Source organism: Rhinatrema bivittatum, chromosome 5, assembly GCF_901001135.1.
Source record: "Rhinatrema bivittatum chromosome 5, aRhiBiv1.1, whole genome shotgun sequence".
Classification (NCBI taxonomy): Eukaryota; Metazoa; Chordata; class Amphibia; order Gymnophiona; family Rhinatrematidae; genus Rhinatrema; species Rhinatrema bivittatum.
This window is the reverse complement of record NC_042619.1, coordinates 244,016,787-244,038,762: the sequence shown is the minus strand read 5'-3', so window position 1 is coordinate 244,038,762 and position 21,976 is coordinate 244,016,787. Positions and strand designations below refer to the sequence as shown.

The 21,976-nt window shown below is 47.5% G+C and overlaps 1 protein-coding gene across 4 annotated transcripts in view; it reads right to left on the bottom strand.

The window, feature by feature from the left end:
* LOC115092609 (acetylserotonin O-methyltransferase-like) overlaps positions 1 to 21,976 on the bottom strand; it is a 97,121-nt gene continuing 75,145 nt past the window's right edge. Inside the window, exons 8-9 of one of the 4 annotated variants that reach the window (XM_029603643.1) lie at positions 19,516 to 19,638; positions 183 to 1,087 (exon numbers count right to left, since the gene is read on the bottom strand). In XM_029603643.1, the coding sequence (XP_029459503.1) occupies positions 876 to 1,087; positions 19,516 to 19,638 (335 nt within the window). In that variant the 3' untranslated portion in view covers positions 183 to 875. Of the gene's footprint in view, positions 1,088 to 19,515; positions 19,639 to 21,976 lie in introns of all 4 variants that reach the window. The other 3 variants (XM_029603640.1, XM_029603641.1, XM_029603642.1) reach the window with 3 other exon arrangements.

The window sequence follows — 21,976 nt, the reverse complement described above, 5'->3', positions numbered from 1 at the left end:
ATTTCCGACATGGTATCTCGCCAAGTTAATTTTATAAACTACTTATTGTTTACACCAGAGCTTTCCAAACTTTTCATGTTGCTGACACACTTTTTAGACAAATGACACAAGGGTAATATAATAGTCCTTAACTTAATAACACATCATACTATGTAAAGGACATCAATATACAAGCAAATACATGAGGGCATAATTTAACACATAGCAACACATTCTTTTATTATGATAATTTATATAATTTTATTTTAGCCAACAAATATTTTATTACAATATTGGACATGTATTTTTTTTAACAAAATTAACATCTAACAGACATAAATATGTGTCATTCAATTTAAAACAATATCTTTTCACATAGCGTGGATACCCAACCTACCCCAAATTTTCACATTAATACAACATTAAATACCCCATATATTAAAATTTGGCTTGGGGATGTGAAATTATTGGAGGATTTTAAAAGGTATTTGAATTTGGTAGATGAAAATTTGAAGTTTACGTTTCAAGTTGAAAAATTCTCTATTCCATTTTTGGATATGAAAATATTCTGGAATCAAGGTAAACTTTCTTCTACAGTATACACCAAACCTACCGATAGAAATTCAATTCTACACTTTAATAGTTTTAGCCTATAATTTTGCTATTTACAATTGTCTTACACTTTGGCTTTTTTACAAATTACATTGGATTTTAACGTTAACTCATACAATTGTGGTTATATAATATTTGTATAATTCATAAATAATTGCTTCCCTTATAGCAAAATTAACAAATGTATTTCAATATATTATTATTGAGAAGTGCAATATTTTAATTGACTTAGCTATAAATGTCCTCTTACAGACACAGCAGAAGAGTAAATGAACAACATAGATCTATTTTCTTCCTAATATTGCACCTTCCATCTTTCCAGATGTCCTAACTTGAATCTCCTTAAACCCCACTGCTGTAAGGAGTTTGCTGTACTCAGCTGGAGTCCTTTCCTTCCCTTCTGTCAGTAGCAACATGTTCAGAGATTGTAGCTGGGAAGGCACAGGTCCAGTTCTGTCTTCATTCAAAAGTAATTCCAGCAAAAGGACAGCACCACCTTATTTGATTAGGATACAGAAAGCATATTTACTTTAGATAACATGATGACAGGTTTTGTTTTTCAATTATGTGTTTGATAACTTGCACATTTACAAAAACTGTGACCAAGAACTATTATGCTTCTAACATTAATGAAAGTCATTAAGCTCAGAATACGGAATATATGCTAATCATTACTAAGCATTCTTTTGTAATGCTCTTCTAGAGAATTAATTTCTAATTATGAGATGACATCACCCTAAACCATTTGTGTGTCATTTGTGATGGAAAGGTAGTGTAACAGGGTGCCAAGTTATGATTGTCGTGATGGCCACAATTGTGTTTTGATCTCACTTTGAACTCCAGGTAATGAAGGCTTTAGGCTTCTGGAGGCCCCAGTCCTGTAGCAGACATTAGAACTTATCAATCCTACCCTGAGGTACGCCTTCTCCCTCATTAAAGAAACTACAGACTAAGACCATATGGGATCTCCACAATATCCGCAGAGAGCATAGCAGCCATCTGCATCATACCTGCATTCAGTAGCAGAGCCATTTCTGCTTCTGTCTTGTATCAAATAGTTTTCTGAATTATAGGTAGTTTCACCAATACATTTTTACAAGTAAATAGGAGCTTTTATGTGCATAAATGACTTTGAAAATAACCCACAAAAGATCCAAACAAGACAAAAGCCAGTCAAGATTAGCCATTCAGGTGAATTCACAACTGAATAACTTATCTTTGGGGAAAGCCACCATACCCATCAGAGGTATGCAGGCAAAAATCAACTATTTATCTAAACTAAAGAGTCTGGGCATTTACCAGGATAGTCCAGTTTTCCATGAATCTGTCCTGACAATAGCCTAAAACTAAGGGTCAAGTGTTGATAATTTCTGATGTTATCATCTGGAAGGTTCTAGAAATAACATATCAGCAGATAAGCTCACCTAGAAACCCATGACCAATTTGAACTAATCCAGATTAGTTCTAGCTTTCTAACGTCTTCATATAAAGCAGTGATTTCCAACCATCTTGTGGAGGCACACCTAACTAGTCTGTTACGATCCCCAGCCGCAGGCCGGGATCTTCTACCTTCTGACGCTGAGCTCTGACCTCGGCCTCCCTCTCCTTAGCGGCAGCAGGCAGCCACCGTCGCAGTCGTGCCACTGCCGGGTCTCCCAGCACAGAAGGGGACAGCTCTCCACCGGTCCGCGCTGCCTCTTTCCCTCCGGCGGTCACTGCCGTGCGGAATATGCTGCTGCCGCCATCTTCCTCAGCCCTCTGCCCCTAGGCGCGTGCATGCGCCATTGGCTGGGATTCAAAGGGACCGTGGCAGGAAAAGTTCCAGCAGCCCCTAGTGATGACGTCTGCTGCTCAGAGTATTTAAGGCAGCTCTGGCAGACACGGTTTGCCTTGGCAACAAGTCTCCTCACTCATTCCTGGCATTGCTCTACATTGCTGTTCTTGTTCCTGTGCTCCAGTTCCTGATCCAGCTCCTGTCCTGCTCCTGCATTCCAGTACCCACTCCAGCTCCTGCCCTTGTTCCTAGCCCCGGTTCCCGTTCCTGCTCCTTGTTTCTCAGACGGATTTTGGTTCCTGACCCAGACTGTTCCTGACTACGACATCTGCCGCCTGCCTCTGACCCCTGGACCGAACCCGATGAAGAGATCAGCCGCTAGCCTCTGACCCCTGGACTGGACCTACTGCCTGCCTCAGACCTCCGGACCTAGCCCGCTGCTGTCCTTCACCACCTGCCTTGATCTCCAGCCCCTGTCCATCTCTTGTCTCATCTGGCCGTGCTCCGTGGGATCATCCATGCAGAGGCCCACCTAAGACCAGCTGGCCCCAGTACACAAGGGCTCAACCTGCGGGGAATGTGGGTTGGTACTGGCGAAGCTCCTGCTGGCTTCTGCTTCCTGTCTGGCCTTGCCTCCCAATGGTGGGGACCTGTGGGAGTCTCCCCTACAGGTAGCGCCAACTCCACCTCAGGTTAAGGGTCCACGTCTGCCTCTGCGTGCCTTATAGAATCCTGCCAGGCTGGTCATGGACAATGCAGGGATGAGACAGGGGAGCCACATGAGACATCAAACTGGAACACAGACATCAAGGCTGGAACATGAAACATCAAGGCTGGAACACGGACATCGGAATTGGAACATGAAACATCAAGGCTAGAACATGGACATCGGAACTGGAACATGGACATCAGGGGATCCTAAAACTAAGATGCCAGGCAGAAGCGGGAAGCGGAAGTCCAGAGGAGAGCTAGCCTAGGAGGAACTAGCATCAGGAGACTTGCTCCTTGCAAAGGCAAGGTTGAAGTGGCGAAGGGGCCCTTTTGTAGGGCTGGACCAGGAGAAAGCCCAGGGAGGAGTCAGAAGCACCACTCCCTCACTGGCCCTTTAAGTGAGGGAGAGAGGCGCGGGACCGCCCTTTAGGAGGAGCAGGAGCAGGACCCTGGACAGCGGCGTCCTGCCGCTCAGAGGAGCAGGAGCGGAGACTAGGCCTTGAGGCAGACCTGACGGGGGAAGCGGCTTCCCTACTACTTGAGGAGGAACAAGGGCGGCTCCAGCCGCGGGAAGATTCCAGGGACTGTGGCCTCCGGGCCGCGAAGAGATGGTGATGAACAGGCCTCCAGGCCTGCCGGAGGGCAGCGACAGCGGTGGCTCGATGCCGCTGAAGAGGAACAGTCTGTGGCTAGGGGCGGCTCCTGCCATATCGGAGCACGGCGGCAAGGCCTGCCATGCCGAGGACACATGGGCGGCCTCCAGGCCGCGGGAGAGCGGTATCTGCGGCCTCCAGCTGCAAGGAAGCATGGTGGCAAGGCCCGCCTTGCCGGAGCAGCACGGAGGCGGTTCCAGACTGCGAGAAAGCGTCGGGGAGGCAGGCCAGCTGGCTGAAGAGAGGTGAGAGGCTGCCCGTAGCTCTGGCTGCGGGCAGCATCGCAACATTAAGCACTGAAGGGCATAAAGTATGCATTTTTAGAATGAATTTTTGTTAGCTGTAGAAAAATTAAAAAAAAATAAAATAAAAATAAAAAACCTTACATAAGTATATTTAGGATTAGACAAGATCCTGTTGCACCCTTTGGTCACAGATGGCTGCGCCCACTCTGTCTCACCTCTTTTATCTCTTTCCTCTCCTCTGGGCAAGATGGCTGTCTCTGCCTCTCCTCACCGACCTCTCTGGCGTCCCCAGATCAGCATGGGTGATTGCGTTTGCCATGTTTGCACCGAGGCCTCCTAGCGCACGCGCGTGTTGCCCTCGCTTTTGAATATGTCATGGCGGGAACCTCGGGGGCGTCCCCACCGCATGACGATACTATCTCCGGTTACTTAGCCTCTAATCTCCAACATTGCTATGAGTTAGCAAGGATTCCAGTCCAGCTAATTTCGACCGCTTCTGAGACTCTCGCTCAGAGTATCTACTCCTACCAACCCTCCGGGGTTATGCTGAGTCCAAGGACGCTCTGAGTACCTGCTCCTCGGGGGCCCTGCCGCTCCTACCTACCCTCCAGAGTTTTCTCACTGAGCAAAGACACTCAAAGCACCCACTCCTTGGGGGCCTTGCTTCGCTTCTATCTCTTCTCCAGGTTACCCTGCATTGAAGAACGCCTAGGTACTCGCTCCATGAGGGCTTTGCCCGCTCCTGACTACTTCCTGGGTAAACCTGCTCTTCAAGGACCATGGCACCAGCGTCCCGGTCTGCCCTTCTACCTTCTTTCTATGGAAACTATTTCCTCAGCAGCATTACCAGCCTTGTGAGTACCTCATTCTTCAGTCTCTCTGCCTTGTCTCACCACAGACCAGATTCTTGGTGTACTCCGCTCCGTGGACCACTACCGGATCTGTTATCGTTGGCTCCACTACCTGTGTCTGGGTTCTCAGCCTATCCCCGCTCCGTGGACCACTACCGGACTACTACCGGACTCTGCACTACCCAACATCGGGTGAGTCCTACTCTGCACTGATATCATCAGTGCCAGGACTGAACACTGACATCGGAGACTACTAAGCGGCTGAGGAGAGCTGCTCGCTCCATGGGCATTCCTCCATTGCTGTATAATAAAAGCTTCTATTCTCCTTGTGTCAGAATGGAGTCAGCCTATTGCTGTGTTTTCCCCATGGGGCCCCTCCCAGTGGGAGGAATCATCAACACAGAAACCAAGGGTCCACAAACATGTCAAAACCACAACAGATCCCAATAACTAGGTGTAAGGCAAAATTTTGTTACTAATTTCAACTGTTCAAATTGCACACACTTTGTAAAATGCATGTATTTGGATGTAGACAGGTGCACAAGTATGTACGCGCGCAATCGTACACATAGCTATGTGCATGTTCACATACACACTATTCCACAAGGGCAGAACTTCTTGTTCTTCCTTGGTGTGCCACCAAGATGCCTCCACCAGTGCGCCAGCTGAATTTTATTACTTGGCGTCCCTGGTGGTAGAGAATGAAAATAGGCTATTTTCACACACTGGTGTGAGGCGCAATCTATGCAGGAGCATGCAGGCCTGGGAGATCTGAAGGGGAACCTTCAATAGAGGAGCCGCCCATCAACATGTGGTAATTGCTAGTAGAAGTTAAGGGTGGAAAGTGGTGCATGTGGTTGGGGGGCAGTAGGGACTGGGGATGGGTAAGAACACATGCGAGGCTCTAGGGGCACATATGTAGTGCATGGGGAGGATCTAGGGTGCCAGAATTGCCCATAATATAGCACCAGATTAAATATGTTTGCCTGTAATATGTTATATATATATTAATGATAAATTACTACTTACCAAAGAACATAAGAAATTGCCATACTGGGTCAGACCAAAGATCCATCAAGCTCAGCATCCTGTTTCCAACAGAGGCCAATCCAGGCTATAAGTACATGGTAAGTACCCAAATACTAAGTAAATCCCTTGCTACTTGTTGGGGGAGCGCTGGGAAGCGATCCTGATTCCAGGGAGATTTAGGGTGTCCAGAACACGGCATGACCCCAGAGGCCTCCAGGGAAGTGCACCTGTGGCTCTCCTAGCACTTAAAAATGGAGACTGTCGGCAGCCTCCAGGCCATGAAGAGGAGCTCCGGGGTGGCCACTGGGCCGAGGAGGATGGCGCTAACATCGGCGGCTTCCAGCTGCGAAGGAGGGAGGAGCAGGAATGGCACCCTGCTGCACGGAGCTCAGCGTCAGCGGCCTCCTGGCCACATGGAAGCACGGCGGCAAGGCCCACCGGGCAGGTGAACAAGGGCGGTCTCCTGGCCACATGGAGAGAAGCAGGGGTGGCAGGCCTGCCGTGGAACATGGCGGTGAGCAGCGGCGGACTCCAGGCCGCATGAAGGTAGGACAGTGGTGTTGGGGAGCTGGCTGGAAAAAGGTGAAAGGTGTTATCGATCTGCTCCTCCAGAGGGGAGAAGTTAGCAATCTGTTATCACTCCCCCGTCAGGAGAGTGGAGTTAGCAATCTGTTAGCAATCTCCTCCTGTAGAGGGCAGGAGTTAGCAATCTGTTAAATGCTGCTCCCCCAAGGGGAGGAGCTAGAGATATGTACTCCATAGGCGGAGTTAATGATCTGTTGTGGGTGGCTCCCACAGAGTGGCAGTTTGTATGATACCACTCAGCAGTGTAAGGAATATGCACTTGTTGTAAACTGGTGAATCCCTGGGCCGATGGCAGATGACAGCGCCCCAGGAGGAGATCCTGAGACGAACCACCGGCTAGGCTGGAGTATTGAGACAAACACAGATAGTTCGTTATTAGACTGGAAGTAGAACCACCAGAGGTGGCAGTAGTGAGCTGATGTGCCCAGCAGGGCTGAAGTCCCTCAGATACGAATTGCTATCTCTGGGTTGCTGAGCTGTAGAGAGAGACTATAGGTAGTGAGTAGACAGGGTATGCTGGACACATAACCAGTAGTAGATGATACACTCACAATTGTAAATATCTGTAATGGCCTCTTATGCAATAGAGAGTCTTCAGTATATTCAGGAACAGGAGCCGTAGGCAAGTGCTGGTTCCTATATGCAGTCTGGAAAGAGAACTCACAATATCTGTGTATGAGATGGCTTCTGGAATAGAAGAGAGTCTTTGGAGGGTTTTAGGAACATGGGTCCTCATGGAGTGAGTACCGGTTCCTATCTGCAATCTATAATAGTAATTCACAAGTTATAGATATGTGATACCTTCTGAAAATAGAAGAGAGTTGAGAAGGGTTTTAGGAACATAGGCCCTCGTGGAGCGAGTACCGGTTCCTATCTGCAATCTGCAATAATGACTCACGATCTCCATACCTGCGATAACATCTTAGACAGAAGGGAGTCTTCTGAGCATTCAGGGACATAGGCCCTCGAGGAGCGAATACCAGATCCCGCCTTAGCAATCTGAAATCAAGAAAAGAGAGAGCGAGGCCCCCAAGGAGCGGGTACCCCTAGGTAAGTTTGTAGAGGCTTGCAAGTAGCGTGGACTACCGAAGCAAGTCCAGTTGGAGTCCTTGCTAACTCAATTCATAGAGGCAAACAAAGACCTTTTACGATGGAAGCAGATGACGTCACTGCGGGGGGACGTCCCCGAGGTTCGCGGCTTTGCTGGTACAAACTCTGGAGCGCACGCGCGCACCCTTACGTCATCAAGATCATGCAGATCCGCAACGTCAAGCCAGCCCAATGATTCCAGGAGGAAGAGGCCAGGAGAATCTGTGGCAGCATCTGTCCATCAGACCCGAAGGGAGTTACCACAAAGGTAGAGAGAGTGCAGCGAGGGCGAGAACAGGCACGAAAGCAACAGTACCCCCCCTTCAAAGGGCGGTCTTCTCTTCGGGTACCAGGTTAAGTACCAGAGATGCGTTAGGTGGAACTGATGAAGCATCTCTTATCTAATAGGTCTGAGGCTCCCAAAGATGATTTCGGGGCTGAAGCCCTTTCAGGCAAACAAAACTCAGTCTCTGTACAAACATCCAGGATCTCTAAATTCTTGAGTTCAAGTTTGTATATTCATGATGGCAGATAGATGTTGAGATTTGAAGAATCTTGTAAAGTGTATAATGATGTCAGCAGCAATGAAAGGGCTGCAGTGGACGTCACTGAGGTTTCAGTGGAAGTGTTGATGATGTAGAAATTGGTCCAAAATCCACTTCTGATTGGCTCTTCTGCAGGATGCTGGAAGAGAGATGATAGCAATACCAGCAAAATGAACAGGCTGATGGATAGAGATATCTTCATCCCCAGAATCAACAGTGCTGTAAACCTCCAGCACGACTTCCGAGTAAACCAAACAAAAGTTGATAGTCAGAGATATCTTCTTCTTCAGAATCAACAGTGCCATAGGCTTCCGGGCATGACTTCTGAGTAATCCAAACGTAAAGTTGATAGTCAGAGATATCTTTTTCTTCGGAATCAACAGTGCCATAGGTTTCTGGGCATGACTTCCGAGTAATCCAAACGTAAAGTTGATAGTCAGAGATATCTTCTTTTTCAGAATCAACAGTGCCATAGGCTTCCAGGCACAATTTCCAAAAGAACCAATTGCGAAAGCTGGTAGCTAGAGATGTCTTCTACTTTAGAACTGATGGTAGCACCAGCGGACAGCCATGCTGGTAGAGATATCTTCTTCTTCGGAATCAACAGTGCTGTAGTCCTTCCGAGAGGGTAGTTTGTAGTGGATATCTCAAATTTGTAGTCCAGGAAGACATTAAATATGTAGAGCACCACCTAGCTATGGCGCGCATAGCAACCGCTCTGAAACAGCAGGTAATAGAAAAACTTCCATTACCAGCAGGTAATAGAAAAACTTCCTCAAAAGAAGTGGTGGTAAAAACAGTCGTCCAAAGTCCACTTCAAATTGTGATACAATAGTGGATCTTTAAATTTTCTGAATGGACTCCTCAGATCTTCCACAAAACGTCTGAGATTAAAGTTGCCTCTGCCCCTGAGTCCTTCAGGGCAGAGGTTTGAACTGTCGCTGCTACAGGAATCCCAGAAACTGGACGAGAGAGAAGAGGAGATATTGCTGTATAGCCCAAGAACAGTCCTCCTGCAGGACTCAGGCTTGTCCGTTTCCTGGACAAATCAGACAAACAGAAACATCATGGCCTGGCTGACCACAGTACATGCACAGGCCATTCTTCCTCCTAAATCTTCTCTCTTTAGAAGTCAGGTGACCGTGACCAGGTTCCTTCGGTTCCTTCTTCTCCACAGCAGGAGGTGCTGTACCCCCCTCGCAGTACAGGAGCACTGGTTTGCTTCAACCCAGGTGACACCTTAGGCCAGAGTTCCTTTACCTTGTCTCGGAGCCGCCAGTCAATCCGAGTGGCTAAGGCTATTAATTCTTCCAGCGAGTCAGGTGTCTGACGAGCAGCCAGCACATCCTTTACGCGGGTGTCCAGGCCTCTGCAAAAGAGTGTCTTCAGACATTTGGGGTCCCAGCGAAGTTCTGCCGCAAGAGTTTTAAATTCAATGGCAAATTCCGCCAGAGATCCGTTGCTCCGCTTCAGGTCCAACAAGGCAAACCCAGCAACAGACATACGCGCAGGGTCATCAAAAATGGATTTAAACAAGTCCACAAATCCCTCAAATTTGTGGACTTGTTTAACCCACTAACCTTGTCAAATGTTCTCCTCTCACCTATCCACATCTCTCAACTATCCACGATCTCCTAATAACGTAGCTTTTATAGTTAACTAAAGGTCTTGACCCATCCGCTTATCGAAATCGGACCCTTCTCTCAGTCCCAACATACCCTTTCACGACAAAGCTTTATGCACCTTATGTCCAATGACGATCGCACCATATGCTGGATGTTGTACTCAAGTTTTTACGTAACCTGCCTAAAAATTATCTGCTGACCTAATCTCATATATGCTCAATGCGCTTGTTGTTAGAAATGTTCCTTTTAGAATGTTATAGTCGCTCAATTAACAAGTCTCTCGTTCAAATGTACTCTTATTGTAATATGTTGTTTCCAATGTTCATTTAATGTAATAAGTTGTTTTCATGTAAACCAGAGTGATGGCAGATTGAAATAAATAAATAAATAAATAAATAAATAAATAAATTCCCGCAAGACAGGGTCCCCGCATTCCCACAAGGCAGAAGCCCACGACAAGGCCCTCCCATCCAAGCAAGACAGAATGCAGCCGGTACTAGAGAGGCCTGTGGGAAACAATGAAGGTTGTAAGGTGAAATATAAGCTGCACTGGTTCTCCGGAGAATCGAACAGGTGCCACTAGTGGAACAACTGACTTTAAAGTTACCACTGGTAACTGGCCTTATTGTATAGAAGCTGTGCTTTGTGCCTTTTTGTATGAAGCTGGTGAAAATCTGCAGTGAGTCTCTCCAAAGTTTCTTGCTGTTCTGAGAGGCATTGAGCTAAGCCCGGAATAGCCTGCAAGGCAGAAAGGTGGAATGGGTCCATGGCTACAGACATCAATACATTTAGCTGAATCCCCAGGAGTACTGCTTCTCCAAATGCTTTTCTTGAAAGCTGAATTCACTGAAGTTATTGTTCTCCAATTCTTCTCCAATACTTTTAGCCGGATTCACTGGAGTTAGCAATCTGTTATTGCTCCCCCGCCAGGAGGGCGGAGTTAGCAATCTGTTATCGATCTCCTCCTGTAGAAGGCAGGAGTTAGCAATCTGTTAAATGCTGCTCCCCCAAGGGGAAGGAGCTAGCGATATGTAATACTCAGTAGGCAGAGTTAATGATCTGTTGTGGATGGCTCCCACAGAGTGGAAGTTTGTATAATTCCACTCAGCAGTGTAAGGAATATACACTTGTTGTAAACTGGTGAATCCCTGGGCCGAAGGCAGAAGACAGCACCCCCAGGAGGAGATCCTGAGAGGAACCACCGGCTAGGCTGGAGTATTGAGACAAACACAGATAGTTCGTTATTAGACTAGAAGTAGAACCACCAGAGGTGGCATTAGTGAGCTGATGTGCCCGGCAGGGCTGAAGTCCCTCAGCTACTGGAATTGCGATCTGTAGTTGCTGAGCTGTAGAGAGAGACTACAAGTAGTGAGTAGACAGGGTATGCTGGACACATAACCAGTAGTAGATACACTCACAATTGTAGATATCTGTAATGGCCTCTTAAGCAAAAGAGAGTCTTCAGTATATTCAGGAACAGGAGCCGTCTTAAGCAACAGAGAGTCTTCAGTATATTCAGGAACTGGTTCCTATATGCAGTCTGGAATAAGAACTCACAATATCTGTGTATGAGATGGCTTTTGGAATAGAAGAGAGTCTTTGGAGGGTTTTAGGAACATAGGCCCTCATGGAGCGAGTACCGGTTCCTATCTGCAATCTATAATAATAATTCACAAGATATAGGTATGTGATAGCTTCTGAAAATATAAGAGAGTTGAGAAGGGTTTTAGGAACATGGGCCCTCGTGGAGCGAGTACCAGTTCCTATCTGCAATCTGCAATAATGACTCACGATCTCCGTACCTGCGATAACGTCTTAGATAGAAGGGAGTCTTTGGAGATTAGGAACATAGGCCCTCGTAGAGCGAGTACCGGTTCCTATCTATAATAGAACTCAGTGTTCATGTCTGCGATCGCTTCCAGGTAGTAAGGAGTCTTCTAAACATTCAGGGACGTAGGCCCTTGAGGAGCGAGTACCGGATCCTGTCTTAGCAATCTGAAATCAAGAAGAGAGAGAGCGAGGCCCCCGAGGAGCAGGTACCCCTAGGTAAGTTCGTAGAGGCTTGCAAGTAGCGTGGACTGCTGAAGCAAGTCCATATGGATTCCTTGCTAACTAGGTTCGTAGATGCAAATAGCGTGGACTGCCGAGGCAAGTCCAATTGGAGTCCTTGCTAACTCAATTCATAGTAGCAAACAAAGACCCTTTTAAGCTGGAAGCAGATGACGTCACTACGGGGGGGTGCCCCTGAGGTTCGCGCCCTTGCTGGTACAAACTCTGGAGCGCGCGCACGCCTTTACATCACCAGGAACATGGCGGATCCGCAGCGTCAAGCCAGCCTGGGAATTCCAGGAAGAAGAGGTGAGGAGAAGCCGCGGCAGCATCTGTCCGTCAGACCCGAAGGGAGTCGCCACAAAGGTAGAGAGGGTGGAGCGAGGGCGAGAACAGGCATGAATGCAACAAGAGGCTGCTTGTGGGCTTGTCCCACAAACAAAATTGCAACAGCACCCTCTCCTCAAAGACCCCCTCCCCAGTTCTTTTTCTACAACAGAGGGGTCAACGAACTGAAGCTGGAACTTCTTGGTGGTGGACTGAGGTGATGTCAAATTCAAAGCTGGAAACATAAAGTTGAGGTCGTGAAAGATCAGGATTCAGAGAAGATGTAGACAAACATTGCAGGTGCAGATCTAGCAGGATACAGGAATTGCAGGGCAGCAAGGCAGCATCTCAGATTCTAGGAGTTCAAGGTGGAAGAGATTGAAAACAAGGAGTCCAGGATAAGTGAGAAACACAGATGAAGCCATGTTCTTGGAGTATAGTCCGAGACTTGGTTCTTAGTAGCTCAAGACGGAAATGGAAAGCACACAAGCAACATCCTCTTGGTGGAAACGATGATGAACACACTTCAGGCACCAAGCTGGATTCTTTAAATGCAAGGATTGTATTCCAAAAGAGTAAGCAGAGGATGTTACAAGTGCCACTTGCTCTTAGGTAGGCATTGGTACAAGAGGGACCCGGAAAAAACCAGGAAATCCAACGAACATTGCACAAAAGATAGAAAGCAAGTCCTGGAGACAATTTTATCTTTCGAAGATGTTGGTTCATAGACAAATGGGAAAAAGCTCAAGATTACTGCTTCCATGCCTTACAAGGCCAGATGATGAGGGAAGTCTCTGTTGTGGGACTGCGGTTAGGGGACCCATCTCTGGTGGTATATGTGTACCCCTGGGTGACGACGCAGCTGTAGAGGAGCTCCAGCAAGCGCCGAGGCAGGTGAAAGGTGCCCAAGTGTGTTATGAATCTGCTCCTGAGGAAGGAGGAGTTAGCAATCTGTTAGGAAACTGCTCCTGTGGAAGGAGGAGTTAGCAATCTATTAGGGATCTGGGTTGCGGCCTCCTGAAGAAGGGAGGAGTTAGCAACCTGTTAGGAATCTCCGGGAGGAGTTAGCAATCTGTATGATCTGCTCCTGTGGAAGGAGGAGTTAGCAATCTGATATGCTCAGCTCCTGTAGAGGGAGTAGATAACAATCTGTTAGGGTTTAGACTGCGGAGTAGCAATCTGTTATGAACCTGTTGCTGAAGACTCTTGATGGGGAAGGAGTAGCAATCTGTACCAGCGGAGTGCTTGGAGAGGGCACTCAGCTGTAGAGGAATGTAGATAGGTGGATCCTTGGGCCTATGGCAGATGGCATTACCCCCAGGAGGATATCCTGAGAGGGACCACTGGCTAGGCTTGGGTATAGAGACAGACACAGATAGTTCTTTTATTAGACAGGTTGGTAGAACCACCAGAGGTGGCAGTAGTGAGCTGATATGCCCGGCAGGGCTGACGTCCCTCGGGTACTGGAACAGCGATTTCAGGGTTGCTGAGCTATAGAAAGACTATAGATAGTAAGTAGACAGAGTATGTTGTGTTCATAGCCAGAACTAGATGACAAATCTCACATAAGGTCTTAAGGAAGCTCAGTAGCTGGAAAGGGTTAGGCCCTCGAGGAGCAAGTACCTGGTTCCAGGGAAAGCTCTGGGAGAGTGATGGTAACTCACAAATGTCTGTATCTGTGATAGCTTCCAGGCAGTAGAGAATCTTCAGTGTCCAGGAACATGGGCCCTTGAGGAGCGAGTTCCAGTTCCTATCTGCAATCTGAAATAAAGAAAAGAGAGTGAGGCTCCCGAGGAGTGGGTACCCCTGGTAAGTCCGAGGAGGCAGAGTAGCGTAGAGAGACAAGTGAGTCCAAGTCAATCCCTGCTTGAAGCGAAGACTTTCTCCTTGCTAACTCGATTTGTTAGCGAATACTGAGACCTTTTATATTGGAAGCGGATGACGTCAACTTAGGGGGACGCCCCTGATGTTCACGCCCTTGCTGGTACATCAATCGGAGTGCGCGAGTGCCCTACGTCATCAGGCAACATGGCGCATCCGCAGCATCAAGCCGGTCTGGGGACGCCAGAGGGAGATGGCATGGAGACGCCGCGGCAGCTAACTGTCCATCAGACCCGGAGGGAGTCGCCACAGAGGTAGAGAGGGCAGATTGAGGGCATCGAGCAGCGATGGACGCAACAGAGTGTAGACTGGTGTAGATGGACCTTGACCATTGCCGCACCTGTGCACAGTAGAGACTCAGACAGCGCAATGTTTGGTCTCATGAGTGGTCCTCTGATTACTCCTAGCCCTTTCGGACCTGCTGCATGGAGTAGCAACTGCGACAGGGTGAATGGTGGTCAAAGGATGAAGACATCAGATGAAGATTCGAAGAAGTGAGGGCTTCACGAAGAGATGAAGACGAAGAACTTAGATGGAGTCTCAAGGGTTTAGAATTCTGAGGTGGTACTGCGACAAGGCGCGCCCTACACTGCCCAGCAAGGCAAGTCACGGACCATGCATGCATGTGCCCTACTCAACCAGGCAAGGCAGGTCGCGGGCCATGCTTGAGGTTCCCAAGACAGGTTGCTTGAAGAGGTGAGACAGGGCTCACGGTTGATTGAAGAAGAACTCCGAAAGAGTCACAAGTTGCTTGAAAAAATACTGAATAGATCCAGGGTAAGGTATGACAAGACTCAACAAGACCTGGACCGAGACACACCCACCCAGCCAGTCAAGGCAAGGCAAGGACCACATCGAGTGGAGCAGGACATTATTAGAATTCATTATCAGGATGAGATAGTCACAGGGGATTCCAGAGAACCCGGCAGTAAAATAGGACCTTAGGAAAGAACCTAGGGGCCGAACCCCAGGAACCAAGGACTCGGGGCCCAGGACTCAGCACAGGAGCATAAGTAAGACGCGGAATATGGCACTGGAGCTCGAAGGTAAAAGCAGGATCCCTCCGGTGAAGGTGCTGTCAATGGAAAGGACTTTAGAAGAATTGAAGAGAAGGACCAGTGACAGTACATCTGGAACTGCCGAGGTTAGAAGGTTTGAAGAAGGACCAGTGGCGGGACATCTGGAACTTCCGGGTTTAGAAGGTTTGAAGAAGGACCAGTGGCAGGACATCTGGAACTTCCGGGTATAGAAGGTTGAAGAGTTGAGAAGATTTGAAGACTTGAGAAGATTCGAGGACGAGAAGACATTGTGAGGACGAACATCAGGAACATCTGGAACACAGAAGCTGACGAGACGAGAGACCAAGACGAAGACATGGAATTCCAATGAAGAACAAAGTGCCAACGAGAAGCTGGATTCAGAGAGTCCTAAGGAGGACTGGCTCCTTGTGATGGCACCGAAGGAATGAAGACTAAAAACTTTTATACTGCAGAAGAGGCGGATACAATGATGACATCAGTAAAGCACCACTCCTTCGCTGTCCCTTTAAGAAGGGAGAAGAGGCACGGCTTCACCCCCTAGGAGAGGAGGCAGGACCACGGACAGTGGCCCTGCTGTGATGCAGAGTGCAGGAGCAGGAACTGGGCCGCAAACCAGGCCTCGATGTAGCAGGCGGCCTCCCTGTAAATGGGGTTGCATCTACCCCACTGACATTCATGGTCTGGTCAGAGCGGTGCATCCCGATAGGCTAAGTAAGTGGTCACCTAGGGCACCTAGGGCACCCGCCATTAGGGGGCAACAAAGAGCAGCCTTATGGGGCCACGAGCGGAGCTCATCCCACTCACGCCGAGAGAAGTAGAAACTCGGCAGGCTTCGAGCAGAATCTATCCCACTTATAGCCAAGAGGAATAGAGACTTGATGTGCCACAAGCGGCAGAGACTCAGCAGGCTGCAAGCAACGCTCATCTTGCTCGTGGCCGAGAGAAGCACAGTCTCAGTGGGTCATGAGCTGCACCTCTGTTTGTGTGTGTGTGTGTGTGTGTCTGTGTGTGTGTGTGTGAGTGAGAGAGATTGTGTGTGTACGAGAGAGCAATGGTGTTAGTGAGAGAGAAGGAAGAAGCCTGTGTTAGGGTGTGAGTATCAATGAGACAAGAAACATAAGTATGTTTAAAAGAAGGGGCCTGTCTGAGTGAATGAGGTTGGGGTCAGAGGCGAGGCCTGGACTGGGGGGGGGGGGGGGGGGGGGGGGAGGGGACAAGCGCAAAGCAGAAGATTCGTCTAGGGCACCTAATGACCTTGTACCAGTCCTGGGTCTGGTCAACCAGCAATGGTCCATCTCCAGGGTCTTCTTTAATGAACACCAAACTGAAATATTTGTTTAATATTTCTGCTATTTCTTCAACTTTCTCCACACATAGGGCCGGATTTTAAAAGCCCTGTGCGCGTAAATCCGGCCGGATTTACACGCGCAGGGCACTCATGCACCGGTGCGCCTATTTTGCATAGGCTGCCGGCGTGCGCACAGCCCTGGGACTCGCGTAAGTCCCGGGGCTTCATAAAAGGGGCGGGGGAGGGGGCGTGTCTGGGGCAGATACGGGGTCAGGTGGCGGTTCGGGCAGGTCTGGGGGCTTGGTGCCGGCTCGGGGGTGTGGCCGAGGCCTCTGGACCAGCCCCCGGGTCGGGTGATGGTTTGCCAGCAGCCTGCTGGCGCGCGCAGATTTACGCCTGCTTTCGGCAGGCGTAAATCTGCCAACAAAGGTGGGGGGGGGGGTTTAGATAGGGCGGGGGGTGAGTTAGGTAGGGGAAGGGAGGGGATGGTGAGGGGAAGCGGAAGGAAAGTTCCCTCCGAGGCCGCTCTGATTTCGGAGCGGCCTTGGAGGGAACAGGCAGCACGCGCCGGACTCGGCGCGCGCAGGTTGCACAAATGTGCACCCCCTTGCGCGCGCCGACCCTGGATTTTATAAGATACGCGCGTATCTTATAAAATCCAGCGTATTTTGGTTTGCGCGCGCGTAAATTTATAGAATCTACCCCATATTGCCTGGCTCAAAACCTGGTGTAAAGAATGTGGATTTGGATACACTGGAGGCTGGGGCCATGTATGGTGCAATAAAAAATGTATATGATAAGGATGGTCTACATTTGTCAATAGCAGGAAAGAGGAAATTAAGTGAAAAATTAAGACATTTAAACTAGCGAGTGGTAGTGGCAGGAGGTAGCCAGTGAATTTGGCATGTCACCCCCAAGCAAAACAGGAAGAGGGTAGGGGAATCAGTTCTAAAAAGCAGAAAAGGTGACTAGGAACAGCAGCTGGAAAGCTATGACTACAAGTACTCATAGTATAGCAACAAAATCCCAGGCCTGCAGGCCCTAATGTTGGATGCAGAACTGGACATTGTTGCTTTTACGGAGACATAGTTCAATGATTTTCATGAATGTGATATGGCCATCCCGAGCTATAACTTGCTCAGAAAGGACATAGAGGAAAGAAAAGGGGGAGGAGTAGCTCTTTATGTCAAAACAATATCCAAGCAACTGAATTGCAAGGGACATAGGGTAGAGAATAAACATTATGGCCCGTCCTAAAAAAAGAAGATGGTGCTTCCATTGTTACTGGTGTGATTTACAGGACATCGACTTAAACAAATGAACTGGACAGAGAACTCATTGAAGACATCCAAAAGGTGGAAAAGAAAGGCGAAGTGTTTCTCTTTGGAGATTTTAAACTGCCAGATGTGGACTGGAGTATTCATTCTGCAAAATGTATGAGAAGTAGAGATAAGGCAGAGAACCTTCAAGGGGCTCTGCTCAAACAAATGGAAACAGACTTTGTCAAAATGAGGATGTACCTACAGAAAGAACTGGAAGACTGGGTGGAGGTGGAACAGTAGACCACGTTAAAAGTTGTATTACAGTGCTTCTTGTTTTTTGCTCAATAAAAAAGTGTTTGAACATTAAAAAAAAAAAAAGAAGCAACAAATCTATTTGTTAGAAAAGTAAAAAAGAGTAAAAGGAAAAAGAAACTGATCTGGTTCTCTAAGGAGGTGACTGAAAAAATAAAGGATCCCAAAAAGAGGAACACAGGGAAGAATAATATCTGTTATAAGTCTGACAAAGAAAGAAATCAGGAAAGAAATGGTCAAGCAGAAGAAAGAACTGCTAAAGAGGTAAAGCGAGGAGACAAAACATTTTTCAGATATATCAGAGAAAGAAAGGTCAGAAGTGATATGGTGAAATTGAAAGGTGCATGAACTTTGAACCTTTTCTGTTGCAAAGGAAGCTATTGAACTAGGAGTCATGAAATGAAATTCCAGGGGGGGGAACAAAATCAGGAAATATTTCTTATGGAGTGAGTAGTGGATGCCTGGAATGCTCTTCCAGAAGAGTGGTGAGGACGAAAACAGTAAACAAATTGAAAAGGGCATGGGATATACACTGGATCCCTAAAGATTAGGAGGTCCATATTAAAAAGCCATTTAGCCATGGGTAAGCCGTTTAGATGGATAACTATTACATTATCAGCCTAAAAAAAGAAAGGGGCGTTTCATGGGCAGGTAGGAGCAGAGTTACCTAAAATTTGTAGGGTATTTTTGTATTAGTTGCATTCAAAAAAAAAAAAATCAACCTCCAACAGGGCCAGACCTCAGTGCCCGGCCTGGGAACCAGGCCAGGACCATTTTTCTCGACCTAGGACAACCCAGCTAGACTTTTTTTTAGCAGTTTGGAGGTTTTTTGTTTCAGGGATTTTTTTTCCTAGTTTAATTTTTTTTTTGTTTGGCAAATGAATCAAACAAAAAATATTAAACAAACAGCATCTAGATGAAAAAACAACCACCCCAAAATGAAAAAGCAAATTAAACCAAAAATTTTGGGGCTGCATATCCCTACTATGGGGTAGATTTTAAAGGGATACGCGCGTACCCCCCGAAAACCTACCCCAAACCCCCCCTGCGTGCACAGAGCCTATTTTGCATAGACTCGGCGGTGCGCGCAAGCCCCGGGACGCGAGTAAGTCCCGGGGCTTGCATGGAGGGGCGTGTCGGGGGGCGTGTCAGGGGGGCATGTCGGGAGTGACGCACTGTTTCGGGGGCATGTCGGAAGTGACGCGCTGTTTTGGAGGCGTGTCCGGGGGTGTGGTTCCGGCCCGGGGGCATTCCGGGGGCGTGACAGCGGCCCTGGACCAGCCCCCGGACCAGAACATGGAGCGCGGCAGCCGGCCCGGCGTGCGTAAAGTTACGCCTGCTTCCAGGCCTGCTATTAAACAGGTCTAAAGTTAGCCAGAGAAACGTATCTGGCTATTAGATAGCCAGGTATAATCAGTGGCACAACCACACCACTGAATTTTCTGGCCAAGTTAGCTGGATATGTTTATCCAGCTAACTTGTTCAGTTGGACAGTGGCTCTCTACATTTAAACATCCTTTCAATAGCCTAAGTAGGAATGTGACTCAATTAAAAAAAGTATCTACTTCCTTTGGATTTCATTGGTGAGCAAAATTATCCTTGAATCACCTTTAAAATTCACAGAGTATAGGAACTATTTTCAAGTGTCAAAGGCATACCTGGTTTACAAGCCTTGTAAACTTTTTCAAGGAGCTGTAGGCACTTTTTTTCTGTCCAGATGTGTATGATCCTAGCCAAAATGTACAAGTCAGATTCTGGAATTGAATCTTCAAAAAAGTCTCCTGCAACAAAGAAGTAGATATGAATTGTGCATGTTTTTCAAGTATTGTAAACACTAGGGGCCAGATTTTAAAAACTACGCACGGGCGTAGATTTGTGTGCGCAACCCAGCGAGTACAAATCTATGCCCGATTTTATAACATGCGCGCGCAGCAAAGAAAACAAAAAGGAAAAGGTAGGGGGAAAGGGCGGGGGAGGTAGGGGAAAGGAAGGGGGAAGGTGGGGTGGGGGGGATGGGAACGGGAGAAGGCTGCGCGGCTCAGGTTCTGGAAGCCAAATTTAGGCTCTTAGGTAGAAAGCTGAAATCCAGAATCTCCAGGGTAGCATTCTCTGAAATGCTCCCTGTTCCACGCGCAGGTCCCTAGAGGTAGGCAGAGCTCCGGAGTCTCAATGCGTGGATGAGAAAATGGTGCAAGGAAGAGGGATTCAGTTTTGTTAGGAACTGGGGAACCTTTTGGGGAAGGGGGAGTCTTTTCCGAAGGGATGGGCTCCACCATAACCAGGATGGAACCAAACTGCTGGCAGCTTTTAAACTAGAACAAAGGGGAAAGCTGACAGTCGCTCAGCAGCGCATGGTTCGGAGGGAGAGGTATCTTCAAAGGATACTAATGATGCATTAGAATTAGGGCATCCCAACATTGAGGTTCCAATAATAAGAAAAGTAGTCCAAGTGCCTGTAAATAAAAATTCCAATTTATCCCTATCAATTAAAAATCAGAATGAAAATGCTAACAAAAAATACACATTGAAATGTTTATATGCTAAGCCAGAAGTCTAAGAAGTAAGATGGGAGAATTAGAATGTATAGCAGTGAATGATGACATAGACTTACTTGGCATCTCAGAGACATGGTGGAAGGAGGATAACCAATGGAATAGTGCTAAACCGGGGTACAAATTATATCACAATGACAGAGAGGAGAATCTGGGAGGCGGGGTGGCGCTTTATGTCCGGGATGGCATAGAGTCCAACAGGATAAAGATCCTGCATGAGATTAAATGCACAATCGAATTTTTAATGGGTAGAAATCCCTTGTGTGTTGGGAAGAGTATAGTGAGGAATATACTACCATCCACCTGGACAAGATGTTGAGATGGACAGTGAAATGCTAAGAGAAATTAGGGAAGCTAACCAAATTGGTAGTGCGGTAATAATGGGAGATTTCAATTACTAAAACAAAAAAGTGCAGAAAGGATTTAGTCCAAACCACAAGGTAGTTCAAAAGCTCTACAGAGCAAAATAACTTTTATTCATTTTTAAGCGGCAACTCCACTGACTTAAAATCGCAGCAATTTAGAACACGTCCCCTGACACGGTCCCGTGTTTCGCCTAGGGCTGCATCGGGAGGGAGTAACAGTTTTTTCACAAGACACTGTAAATAAACATATACTGGTTAGGACATAGAGCTGCAAATGCCGACATAAATTATACAGTACAATTTTTACAACCATGTCATCACATACCTGAATGCAAGAAAGTTTCAAAATTGGCAGGGAGCGCGTCCATCTTGAATACAGACAGGCATTTAAACCTACCGGAGTTGGCGCGAAACTCAGGTTGACAGGTCACATGGTCATGCGGGGCCAATCACAGCGGCCCCCGTTCCTGAGGCGCAACTAGCAGTGCAAGCAGCAAAGCATTTGGTGACCCCACACCAATTATATGAATAAATGCCATTCGAGTTCCCGATTTAACCCTTTGGGGGCTACTGTGTCAAGGTGGAAAATCCACCTCTGCTCGACTCGTCCTAACTGCTCATTGTAGTTGCCACCCCGGGAAGAACGAGGGACAACCTCAATGATGCAGAAGAATAAATCAGAGAGGGTGTGTGCCTGTTGAACCCAATGTGTAACTAAAGGTTCATTTTCACGAGTGTTGCGTATATTTGAGCAATGCTCAATGATGCGAGTTTTTATCATTCTAGAAGTTTTTCCCACATAAACCAGGGGACAAGGGCAGGGAATTATGTATATTACTCCTTTTGTGGTACAATCAGAAGAGGCCCGGAAAGGAAAAACGTGTTGTGTGATGGGATGTGTAAAAGACGTACACATCACAGTGTGTTGACACATGGTGCAGTGTCCACAGGGCTGATGTGTATCCAGGGAGGAAGGAGCCCCCAGTTTAGAATTTAAATCCGAATGAATCAATCTATCACGAAGGTTACGGCCCCTACGGTATGTAAACCTCAGGGGGCCTTGAAAAAGACGGTTCAAAGAGAGAGACTGCCAATGTCTACGGATAATACCGGTGACCTGGCGGCTCAAAATGGAAAAAGGTAAAATACAATTGTTAACAGTATCAGATGATCGAGGTCGTGGGAGAAATAACAGATCCCGG